The 13485-nt window shown below is 27.6% G+C and overlaps 1 protein-coding gene across 3 annotated transcripts; it reads left to right on the plus strand.

The window, feature by feature from the left end:
- The first annotated feature begins 795 nt into the window (after nucleotides 1–795).
- On the plus strand, nucleotides 796–12175 carry LOC148307897 (farnesol dehydrogenase-like). Of its 3 annotated transcripts, none has more exons than XM_088262588.1 (7): nucleotides 796–1047; nucleotides 2315–2469; nucleotides 5971–6142; nucleotides 7696–7822; nucleotides 8616–8751; nucleotides 10619–10771; nucleotides 11912–12175. In XM_088262588.1, exons 2-7 carry the CDS (start codon nucleotides 2338–2340, stop codon nucleotides 11951–11953), a joined length of 762 nt encoding a protein of 253 aa, XP_088118714.1. In that variant the 5' UTR covers nucleotides 796–1047; nucleotides 2315–2337; the 3' UTR covers nucleotides 11954–12175. The 3 variants fall into 3 exon arrangements, with proteins under 3 accessions (XP_088118714.1, XP_088118716.1, XP_088118715.1); XM_088262590.1 differs by having other exon boundaries at nucleotides 799–823; nucleotides 2299–2469; XM_088262589.1 differs by having other exon boundaries at nucleotides 947–1047; nucleotides 2299–2469.
- Nucleotides 12176–13485: the final 1310 nt, after the last annotated feature.

Consider the following 13485-nt stretch of genomic DNA (forward strand, 5'->3'; position numbering starts at 1 on the left):
TTACGACTCCTAACCTGACCACTTTCAAGTATTTGGCATACCTGATCGTGCCATGTTTTTCTCGGTCTTCCTCTGCTTCTTTTAACGCAATTTGATATCGAATTTCCAATGTTTTTTTTTTAGTATCAATATTTCTTCTTTCAAAATATCATGGCATCGCTGTTAACATTTTAAACCCATACTCACAGTTTTTTTTAGTTTTTTTTATTTTAAATTTTTTTCAAATCTAATAATCCTTGTAAATATTCATAATAGATCTGTTAAATCACATTTTTTTAAGCTTCCAATCTCGTTATTTGTCATGCATTATACCATATATGAAGGTTTTTAAATAGGTCACGAAAAAATAAAAGTAGGGTGTCAGAAGATTATCAAAACAACTATCTATCTTTTAAAGGATGTATTGAAGTCCCGAAATGTGTGTAATTGTCAATCATGGCTAGAATGGTGAGTGTAACATGTGGGAAGTGACCACTTAAACCAGCATATCATATGGCCTGTAAATACTCAGATTTCCGTATATTTTGTCATCTACGTTGAGATTTTTTGCATGGCAAAAAAATTGAACCAATTTATAAATAAAGTATGGATATTTAAAGGTTGAAGTACATATTTAAAATAACAGGTATACGTCAATCACGCGTGAAGATGTATTTGACGCGCTAATGAGTATGTATGTATTTTTTTATCATGTACGTATAAACGTTTACAAGTGTATATAAATACGTGTGATGTGTTTATGTTTACATACATAAAATGAGTTAAGAAGTTTTGTCCCCAGTATAATTCATTTATACCATTGTGTTCTGTAGCCGTCAAGGAGGCAAGTAATACCTAGTGATTCTTAAGTTTATGACATATTTTTCATTTTATTTTTAGAAGTGAAAGTCGTGTTTGATTAAAAATTATTCATAAAAACTAAGATTTTTACGATTAGCTTTAAAGTTTTTTTTTAAACAAGTGTTTTTGTATAATTCAACGTATACTTTTAATTTTATAAATTTTGTTTTACTCATTTCGAACGTCATTTCAAGAGTAATCTTCAAGGTAAAGTAGTGTAATGTAAAAAAAGTTAAATGCAATGAAAAAACATTTATTCTGAATCAACACCGTGACAAAGTCGTCGATAAAATATCATTTTGACATTTGACCAATTTTATTTATGAAAGTGATTCAAAATCTTTTTTTGTAAATTTAATGAAACGCATAATCAAATCTAAGTAACTTATTAATCTGTCAAATCAACTTTTATAATTTTTTTTTTCCAAATTCAATAAATAATTTAAACATGGGTTTACTACATCCAAATAATTTTACGTGCGTCTAATAAAGTTATTTTCACATATTGTATATTTCAGAATCCACACTAAAATAAAAAGCGTATCAAATGAACAAAATCTTAAATAATTAAATGTATTTCATTGAAAATTACTTAATTTTCAATTTTTATGCCTTTGTTCACGCTAATTGGTGTATACGTAAGCTCATTATTATTTGTATCAGCATAAATTACATGCAGGTAAAATGACCGACCAGAACTAAAACTGGTTACCATTTTGAAATAACGTATTATAATATCCCTTTTATCCTAATAATATAATTAAAATATTACTTAAATCAATCTGTTTTCTCGGTTTTATCAAATTGATTATGATACGACATTTTTAGAAAAAATATTTATTGATCGAAATATCGAATCGTTTATTTTTTGTGTTAATTTAAATGAGTTTATAATACATTGATGTAAAAAACTGATTTTTAATTGTTATATTCTACAGTTAAGTAATTATTATTACTACTATCAACTACAAAAAATCATGTCCTCTGAACGATATTTTTTTCCTAAGATTATTCAATGGTTAACATTATACCATTTCGTAAAAGCAGTTCTATAGATTGTATACCATATAATGAAGGATTATTCAGATAATACTAACATTAAAAAGATCAAACAATACTGTTATTTTTTTAATGTCTTATTTCCCAGCCTAACAAAGATTTTAAGTAGATTAAGAGGATATTATGAAAAAATATATGTCATTAAAATGATTTTAAAAAATAGTGTGGTTTTGATTTCTTGAAATATTTGTATTAAAACCAGTCTGCAATTGGCAATATGAGTTGGGAAAGACACTTTTCTCAACCTATGCTGGAGATATCTTTGTATATGTATACCCCCAGCATCATTCATTAATCATTACTCATGCTGTTAACTCATCGTTTAGTATTTAAAACAAAGTGGATATTAAGATTTGTCACCAATTTTTAAATGTGTATTTTTTAACAAGTTTAATTTAGTGAGATATAAATTAAGGTAAAATTGACTCCGAGTACACAATGGAGAGATGGACTGGAAGAGTAGCAGTTGTGACTGGAGCTAGTTCTGGAATAGGGGCCGCTATTGCTGTCAAGTTAGCCAATGCTGGAATGATCGTCATCGGTATTGCTAGAAGACTGGATAAATTACAGGTATCTGATACATCTCTTGTCTCCCTTCCAAGTGCGTCATAAAAAATATACTTTTTTAAATACTTTCTTTCTCTCTCCGTCTTCAAACAAAACTAGATTTCAAATGTTAATTTACACCAAAACCTGTCATTTCGTGAAGTGTATCTAGTTTAATTGCTATTTTATTGGTCGATTAAAAATTAGCGTCACTGAATTATACAACACCCTAATATTTATTTATTTTTTATTTGAGATAACGGTCAATAATTTAAGGTTACAAAAAGTTTTGGGTACCAAACCCAAACTGCATACTTTTTGTTAACCCTTTATTAATTCTTGACCAACATTCGTAAGAAACATATGTATTATCCACTCAATACAGACAATCACATAAAACACATGAATAAAAATGATTCCACACCCGTTATCAACAACCCACTAAGAATTAAAATGTGGATGGGATAGAAATAACTGAATTTTCAATTTAAATTCAGTTATTTCATTGAAATCAGTATTTGAAATGGATCCAATAATACAATCTTTCAAATTTAAAAATACAGATTTTAGCAATACTCAAACCAGACATCTTCGGGTTGATCAAAATCGCATGTTTTGTATGTACATTTTGTGTTAAATTAAGTGTGTAAATAGTGCTATGGTAGTGACGGGTAGTATCGTTTGCTTTGTGGTAGTGATTGTCCTGACGAAGAGTCAAAAGGTTAAAAATTTAAAAACAAGTTAAAAATTTCGGTGAGTAGTTATGTACTTATATTACCAACACTTTTGTAAAAAAATAAAGAAGTAAAAAAAAATACTACATAACAGATGTAAATAGTATGAATACACACTTCCAATAAATATTAAACGATTACATCAGCAATGCAAGACAGTTATTATTATTGTAAAATTTTATTGCTCTGAGAAAAGCATTAACTCGCTTTAACTTAATACGAATCCGCAACGATTCATATACATATTACTACCGAATCCAATTTTACACGTTTTATATAGCCGAGTTTGTATTCTTCTTCTTAATTTGATTTCCACTTAAAATTATGCAAAACGGAATTGTGAGTATAACTGAAAAACTCATCGAAGGTGAAGAGATAAATCATACGTTTTTTTAGGGAATATCCCGCAGGTTTGTCTGTAGGTAGGATAGTAAGGAAACGGAGAGGAGATTTGAAAAATACTTCACAAGCATATAGATCTATGGAAAACAAATGTACCTTTTATATTATTTGTTTGACATCTCATCAAAGATGTAGAAGAATATGAAAGTCTGGGCATTTACGGGGCTGACGACCGTCTTAGGCTAGTTTAAGTGATCACTTTATATACGTGTAACATTCACCAATTCTACCTATTATTGACAACCACACTACTCGAATTCTTGGAAGTTCTATATATTTATATATATATATATATATATATATATATATATATATATATATATATATATATATATATATATATATATATATATATAAATAAATATATATATATATATATATATATATATATATATATATATATATATAAATATATATATATATATATATATATATATATATATATATATATATATATATATATATTTGTATATATATATATATATATATAAATATATATATATATATATATATATATATATATATATATATATATATATATATATATATATATATATATATATATATATATATATATATATATATATATATATATATATATATATATATATATATATATATATATATATATATATATATATATATATATATATATATATATATATATATATATATATATATATATATATATATATATATATATATATATATATATATATATATATATATATATATATATATATATATATATATATATATATATGTAAATATATATAAACCAATGCAGAAACATTCTTATTGAATCACTAGAACTCCACTACAGACATCTATTGGTGAGATGAAAAGAAGCTTTTTATTGAACAGAAACTGTTATATCAGTATGTGAGGTCCGAATCCGATTATAATCGGATTCGGACATACATAAGAAATATAATTGGAGATAATCCAGACATGAGAAAAATAATTGAAGATAATCCAGATTTGTGAACAAGTATTTGGACAAACTCAAAATGTTGTAAATGAACCTTTAATTTATTTAGCAATTGGCGTTAATCGAACCCATAACGCCAGTTTCGCAGTCGAGCGTTTACCCAACTACTCTACGGTACCTATCAAACTCTGAAAGGGATAACTGATTCAGATAATATTGATACATGAATTATTTTCCTCTTAATTTTATAAATTTTTTGCTGTTCAAAATTTTTTTTACGATTCCAAAGTACGATTTTACATAAATTTAGCTTTTATTTTAATTCTTTTGAATATTAATCATTAAATTAAAATGTTTTATTTGTAATACATACAAGTTTAAAGTACTGCGAAAAATATGTACGTGACGCACTTTCGCAATGTATTGATGCTCTCAATATATTTCGAAATATATTGAATATTGATAATTTATATGATGCAGTGCCCTATGCACCATCGGGTACGGATAAGGGTTATAATGAATGAAAATTCGCTTTTATTTTTGTTGACTTTAGATCTACGTCATTTAACGCATAACAGGGCCTACTTACTAAATAATATATAGTACTTAGAAGAGGGAAAGTAAAAACTGTTAATTTACGGAATCGCATTAAACACTTAAAAAAAATATTGTATAATATATAAAATATTTAAAGGTCTGACAAAAATGATTGGGTATCCAAAAAAATCTTTTTAATGAGCAGGAGAGAATTATTAAAAAAATATATAATATTTTTCTACCAGTTTTCAAAAAATTAATATAAAATTTTATTTTGTCACCTATTTATTTTCTTAAAATTAAAACTTCTGGCTTAATCCCATTTTATGTGTGATTTTTTGTTTGTTTATATTGTGAACAATACATGTCATAAAATAAACTATAAAATATGAATTTTTTATCAAATAAAAATAATTTATAATATTTGCGAAAAATTATCACTCACTTTTTTGAGCTGACAAAAGTACAAATTCCAATATTGGATCTATGACCTATTTTTTGTTATTTAGAATTACAAATTAAATTAATGTTGCTCTTCTATACGGGTTTGTATGTATAACAATATAAAAAAAACTTGTTTTAAATAATTCATTTTTTAAACTTTATAAAATAAACAATTTTGTTTTTAACCACTTTTTTTATTGGTACACTTTTTCTCCAACTATGAATTTTTTTGGCATCGTAAGGGAAGGGTTAAACCCGCCCCTTCACCTAACTATGAGTATTTCAATATTTTAGAATTAGTACATGTTAAACCCTGATGATGACAAGGTTCTTGTCGAAACCGGTTGGGGAAAAAGTGTACCAATAAAAAAGTGGTTAAAAACAAAGTTTTTTTTTTATTTTGTAAACTTTATAAAATGTGCCACAAAGTATCTGTAAAAAACATTCAAGAAAGTCATTCTTTATTTTACTCTTTAGGAACTGTCTACAAAAGTAAGAAATGAGAAGGGAGCCATACACGGTATTATGTTTGACGTGACTGACGCTGATGCGATACCGGAAGTAGTTGAGGAAATCAAATCAAAATATGGCGGCATCGATGTCATGGTCAATAATGCTGGAGTTCTAAGAAGCAATACTAGAATTTGTGGTAAGATAACTCCTTTACACTTATACTTTTTATGCATTACAAAACTTACTGTTATTTGACTTACTGTTATTTGACAAATGGCATTGATTTTTTTGTCTTTCAATTTTGAATATTCATTTATCATTAATTGTAATGTCTTTTTTTTCATATTTAATAATTCTCACAAAAAAAAACGTAGACTCAGATTTAACTAAGATTTACTTTGATTTAACAAATATTAATTATCATAAGGTTTTTAAAATTTTCAAACATTTGTATATTAATGCATCTCCTCCATATATCCAAAATTTTGAATAAATGAAACTTTGTATTAAATATGTTCTCTTTAATTTATTGTAATTTTTAAATAAATTCAACCCAATTAAAAAACATTTTTTAAGCCTACATCAGTTTGTTAACGGCATTATTTTTAGTAAATATAATACATTAAATAGTTACATCACTTACGTACTTGTTTTCGGCTATTTAAAAACAATTCAATAAGTTTTTTGTACGTCATTATTATAACTTTAAACGCACATTGAAAAATCGAAATGTATGAGCCAAACAAGTACTTTAGAATATTAAATTTAGTTTTTCGACCAATTTGGTTTACTTAACTCAGCTTATTACTGAATAATATATTTTCAGTATTGTTTTTCGCCAAAAACATCAATTAAGTACTGAGGTAATGCATACATTTATGTTTTTTTTTTAAGTTTTGTACTTACATTTCTTGGTGGAACTGCATTTCATAGAATAAAATAACATATATGTAACTTCTTCCACATGAATTTTATTTTACCAGCAACCGGGTTCAAATAAAAACAAATTTGATATTTATTTTTTTAATATATGATTTACAACATTTTGAGTGTGAATAAATTATCTGGTAAAATTATCTGATAATTTATTTACAACAACTCAAAATGTTGTAAATAAATTATCTGGTAAAATTATAAGCTTAATATTAAAAATGAAAATGGTATTTTCTGGCGTTTCTCATGTGTGTGATTATAATCCGGGATTCGGATCTCACATACTAATATAAGAGTTTCTGCTTAATAAAAAAAGCTTCTTTACATCTCACCAATAGATGTCTCTAGTGAAGTTCTAGTGATTCAAGAACAAAGTTTCTAAATTGGTTCATATATATAGAACTTCCAAGAATTTGAGTAGTATGGTTGTCAATAATGGGTAGAATTGGTGAATGTTATTTGGTTAATGTTAATTGCCTATGACGGTCGTAAGCCCCGTAAATGCCCAGACTTCCATATTCTTCTTCATCTTTGATGAAATGTCAAAAAATAATATAATATATGATTGTTAGAAATTAACTTATTTGTGTTTTAAAGATAGAACATCCTTTTTATTGCATGAAATCCGTGAGTATGAACCAAGCCATCCCAACCATGGAGTGATACCAGTCGTATTATATCCGTTCTGGCGACTGTACTTAAAGTGAATATCCGCACTTGTGGTATAGCTGTACTAACGTTGATGCGGCGCATTTCAGTATATGTATTAAGCCTTCACTTCTTGCTATAAAAATAATTTTATGGTTGTGTTCTTAGAATCGAGTACTCAAGATTACAAAGACCTTATCAACATAAATCTACTGAGTACGACAGTGTTTGCAAGAGAAGCCATCAAATCAATGAGGGAACGGAATTTTAGCGGCCACATCTTCAACATGAACAGGTTTATAAATTAACAGTTATGACCCTTTAAAAGTTTTACTTTGTGCATAATAATGTTTCCCGATTCCGAAGCTAACCGCTTCGTTATCAAGACTTTATGATTAAAACTAAAACATTTTATACATAACAAAATTCAAAATACTTTTTCCTGATAAGGAGCTTAGGTAGATCTCAAGTGGCTTTATTTTTTATGTTGATTAGCAATCATAGTCAAAAGGGATCAGGGATGTTGAGTGATTGGAAAAAAAATTAATAATGGATTTTAGAAAAATCGTTTACTTGTGTATTTATTAGTTGTAAATTATTATAAATTGCCTGTTTAATTTATAATATTTATAAGTAATCTAATTTAAGTTCTCTGTTGCATGTGCGTTATATATTCAGACCTTTATTTTTTATCAAATGAGTGATTATTTTTTATAAGTAATTGGCAAATTCAGATTAATTATTATTATTTAGACTTTTTGTATGCTTTACTTAGTAAATACCACTATTACTTGAAATCTATTACGGTGTTTGAAAATGATGCGGAATGCATCGAAACACGTGTCATAGTACATTTAAAAAAATAGTGGTATTTACTAAGTAAAACACTAATTATAAATGGATAGATTTTACTACAAAGTGACTGCCGAATCAATTAATGAAATCTTATATGCTCTTTACATCGGATGTCATATCAAAAAAATATATAAAATTTCCATTTCATCCCCATTTCCCATATAAAAATAATATTTGTAAGCAAAAGAAAACAATACAATATTTTTTAACATTTTTCTTATTCATTGTTTTAGTGCCTCAGGTCATCAAGTGTACGTTACGAAACATATGAACTTGAATTTATATTCTGCAACAAAATTTGCCATTACGTCAATGACTGAATCACTGCGATTGGAACTGGCTTTTCTTGGGTGTAATATTAAAATTACGGTAAGGTCCTTTATAATTATAATTATAATTTTACATTTGTATCTTTAATGTGTTTCTTTGCTATATTTTTTGGAAAAAATATGATTGAACAATTCAGTCAAATGATTATTAGATATTACTCAGGACTAGCGCCTGAAGCGCAAAACCAATCACCCTCGTGTATCGATAATTACATTCACATTCCGTCGATTATTTACGGTGCTCTATGCATCATGTGGTAAGTATGATGATAAAAACAAAAAATGATGAATACGTCGATTATTTTCCTTTCAATTATATTATTTTCATTGTTAATTCTTTGCAGAACGTATTTTATAATTATATGTCAGTCTGATGATGTCCCAATCTGATAATGTCAATAACGACAAAACCCGGTTGCTGGTCAAATAAAATTAATGTGGAAAAACTACATAGTTTTAATATTTTTCTCTGAATTCCATTTTCAACAACATTCGTCTCGTGTATTACTTTTTCCTTTCTTTTCTCTTTCTTTCTTTACTTGTCTCCATGGTGTAGTGATTAACACATTCGTCTACCATGGTGGAAGTCCCGAGTTCAATTTTTAGGGTATTTTAAATAAAGAAAAAGCGTTTTTCTACTGTAATATGTATTTATCAACCTGGACTCGATCAAACTATCAATTTGATGCAGTGCCCTATTCACTATTAGGTCTGGGTAATGCTCAGCAGTAGTAGTACTTCATATCTCGTTTGTTCCACATTTCCTAACTATATGAACACACCATTCTCAATTTAATCGATAGAACTTATCTCAGCCTTGCATTCTTTCTTTTTTCTACCATTGAAATATCTATCATTCTATACGTTGTTTTGCAGCCCATTTGTCTGTCTACTTTCATCATAAATTCAATTAAACTCAAAGCTTTTGTTTCATTTATAAGGGGTCCATATAGTGAGTATCAAATCAATAATTCTAACATGATTTTTTTAACCCTTTTCTTTAATGGTGCACAAGGCACTGCATCGTAGCTACGCAGTGTTATCTTGATCGTTCATTGCATGAAGAAAAGGTGATCAGCCTTCCGCTTCAGGTACCAGTCCAGGGTGATATGAAATAAACATGAGAGTTAAAATCACCCATATTTATTTTTACCCCCCCGGGAATCGAACCCGGGTACTCCGGTACGGTAGCTGAGTGTGCTGATCACTACACTGCGGAGGTGGACATGAATACAATATAATTAAATCGTATGTACAATAGTATGAAAAAATCCGCTTGCGCATAACTATGATACCCGCTTCACCCACAACGAAGAGTTGATGGTTTCAAGGGTGGACAATAAATATGGAAGTAGGATACTTCAATTCATAGTTCCGTGCATTTTCAATTTGTTGCCAGCGGGAGTAAGAGGGCAAACAAAAATATGAAGCCAAGGCAAAATAATGGAATGGGTCAACAATCAAGGGTTAATATTATAAAAATTGTGTAATTACTTTATATTGTTATTTCTTGTGTATATAACGTGTATTAATAAAACAACAATAAAAGTAAGTAAAACAAACTCACTAACAAGACACATGAAATGATTTGGTAGGTTTTTGTAAAGAAAACCTATTTATTTATAAATGTTTTGTTTTCTTTGTATATGAATGTATACAGTATCAATTAAATGAAACGCTGTTTTATTTTTATTTTTATTTTCATGTTTTTTTTCCTTGCAACTACTATTTTGGGCTAATCTCGGTGTTAAGCGTCAAAACTACGTGATGTCATGGTATGTTCGGTCTGAATCGGATCCAATAAATACGGTAACGATTGGCCGACGCTCTTGGCGGTGTGCCCGAATTTAACATAACCTGTTATCGCGTGGTAAAATGAATGGTTTTCACAAAACATATTTTTGCAGAGCATTTCACCTGGAATGGTCAACACTGAACTGTTTGATGCTGGGGATATGGAATTATTCTCATCCGGGAAAATTAAAAAATTTGATCATTTGGCCCCTGATGAGGTCGCGGACTGTCTCTTAGCTGCATTGACCCTTCCTCCTTCAGTTTTAGTAAGTTACAATGCATTGTGTCTTTTCCTCACCAAATCAAAAATATAAATCTTTATGTATTTTATGACTCTCTCATGGTAACATTATTTACGTTATGTAAATAAAAGGGAGCTTTTTTCGTTTAACTTAATCAAAATTTTGATCTGGTTCGCAGTTTTGGTGTAATACAGGTATGTAAGGAAATATGTAATACCAATATGTTAGAAAAAATGCATAATCAATTATGTATATTCTCCTTATCTAATTAATAATACATCATCCATCCATATATCGTTAATGATTCTCTCATTGTAAAACTATTAACGTTATTTTAATACAAGGGGTTTATTAAAAGAACATGGTTACCGACCGCAGATTTGGTTAGTAAGAAAAAATACATGAATAATGTATTAATTCCTAATTAAATTAAATAAAACGTAATCTTTCCAAACGATATAAAAAAAACTACAAATTCAAAATTGTTGACGTGCCGGATTATGGTCCCGTGGTTACTACTCTACCACAATTTGATACCTATTTCGAATAATGAGCCGCTTAGGCTCACAGAAATAGTATGAAATTGAAGTATTTTTGTAAATAATAATAACACAAATAATTATTTAACGTTATGTTATGTTAATATAACATGTCATGTTAATATACAAGACGTTTATTCCATTAACTACATATAACGTGTAATTTGGTTACAATAGAACATTCCACATTCCTAACACTGTCAGATGTCTTTTTATTTTATTTTATTTATTCACGTTTTTATTAAATAAATTAAGGTTAATTTCTAACGTTTATACGAAAATATAACGTATAAAAATACGCACGTATTTGACTTAAACGTTGCGACAAAAATTCAAAGCAATTGGTGAATAAGTTATGGAGATTTACGATTTTGCGCAAACTGAATTTTACAATTTGATTTACATATAATATTTTGCCTAAGAAGATATTTTTATTGTCTTATTTGATTCTTTTAAATAACTTTTTTTATGATTTATTACTAATTATCTTACTTGCATCACGTAGTATCATTGCTAATAATCGCATCAGCACCAGGTCAATTCATGAGGTACCTTTTGAGATTCAGGTCGCAAACTGAGATCAAGTAAAAATTATAAGTAACCCGTATTTTGTTTTGTTTTTCAGGTAGCTGAGATGTACATACGTCATGTAAATGAAAAGGTTTAAGGAAAGGTGTTTTGAGGAATATGTAATTTTGTGTTGTCTTATTTAATCAGGTTTATTTATTTTGAAATATATTTGAAGCATGATTTATGTTTTATATTAACACAAAACAAAGAAAAAGGAATTTGTCTTGTTTTAACGATATTTAATAGTTTGGTAATATAATGCATGTAACATCAACCATTTTAACATTGTTTGACCCAATTACAAAGGTTTTCACCAAATTATTCATATCTTTGATGTTAAAAATCATGTACTATAATAGTTTAAAAAATTGAGATAAAAATAATCCTTACATAACGATGAAACCCACTCAGTGAAAAAATCTGCAAGTCAATGCATTTTCAAACTTACAAGATTTAAAAATACGTTTAATTCATTGTAGATAATAAATGAAAGAATATTTCCTTATCAACATGAATTTTAAGTAATTTTTAGAAATTATATTTTTTGCTCTAACTGGACAAACAAGCACTAAAACCACAGGATTTTTAAATATGTATTTTTGCAGTTATTTGAAGAACAGTCACAAAAAAGTAATACTTTATTTAAACATTTAGGCAAATAATAAAACGTACACAAACGAAGTTACATAAATAGATAAAATAATATTCCTTTTTTACATTGATGCGAAATTCTACATGCTTCCACATTATTCGATTGCACGCTTTTTCAATTCAATTATTAAAAAAAATACATATATTTTTACCGTTGAGTTTTTAATAGAACGGCATTGAATGTTATTGAAGACTGTTTTTGTTTTTTTGTTTTGTTTTGTTTTTTTCCATAGTTTTCATTTCAATATTTTTTTAAAATAAAAAATATTAATAAATCAAAAGTAAAATAAAATCTCTCGCGAATTTTTTTATTCATTTATAAAACCGTATAGTGCGTTTTCTCATCCAATTTAAGACACTTAACTAAAGCAATAATACTACTAGCGCCGCCTTGTGGAATTTTCCTTAACTAAGGCTCAGTGCGTATGACGGCAAGAAGAGGGCGCTATATTCATATATCTACTGAACCACGAAAAATTACGACATTACATTTAAATATTTTGCATTTTATAGTAGTGAATTCATTCAACAATAATAAATAAACCAATGCTTTCTTCCGTTACGTAGTGCTTTTTAAAAACCGTTACAAAAATTTACTTTTATTTTAAGAAACATACTTTTATGATGTTTTCATGGGAATATGTTAATGTATTTTAAATAAAAAAAAAACCATTCGTTTCTGTCATGTTTTAACTACAAAAGATTAATTGATACTTTTTCAACGTGAAAATCTAGTGAATTCTCCTATTTTTACTTTAAATTGGCAATTAAAGCTTAAATATTTAATTTAATATATTTTGCAACCAAGAATCAATTTAAAATTGTTTTTGTATTTTTAAAAAATATTTAAGAATGATTCAACACTATAAACTGGTAGTGATTTGGGTATTTGTTTTTAATAATATTTTTAAACTGCCAAAAAAACTCATTGCCTATTGTAAAAGGTACATGTACAAGGATTTATTGCATTTTCAGTGT

The sequence above is a fragment of the Brachycentrus maculatus genome, unplaced genomic scaffold (genome assembly GCF_059751285.1).
Source record: "Brachycentrus maculatus isolate JH-2025_06_01 unplaced genomic scaffold, ASM5975128v1 h1tg000185l, whole genome shotgun sequence".
Classification (NCBI taxonomy): Eukaryota; Metazoa; Arthropoda; class Insecta; order Trichoptera; family Brachycentridae; genus Brachycentrus; species Brachycentrus maculatus.

Excerpts from the sequence above, each read along its gene's own strand:
- LOC148307897 (XM_088262588.1), top strand. The coding sequence starts at position 2,338 with ATGGAGAGATGGACTGGAAGAGTAGCAGTTGTGACTGGAGCTAGTTCT. Across the intron at positions 8,752-10,618 it reads GGTGTAATATTAAAATTACG|AGCATTTCACCTGGAATGGT; the intron begins GTAAGGTCCTTT and ends ATATTTTTGCAG. Across the intron at positions 10,772-11,911 it reads CCCTTCCTCCTTCAGTTTTA|GTAGCTGAGATGTACATACG; the intron begins GTAAGTTACAAT and ends TTTGTTTTTCAG.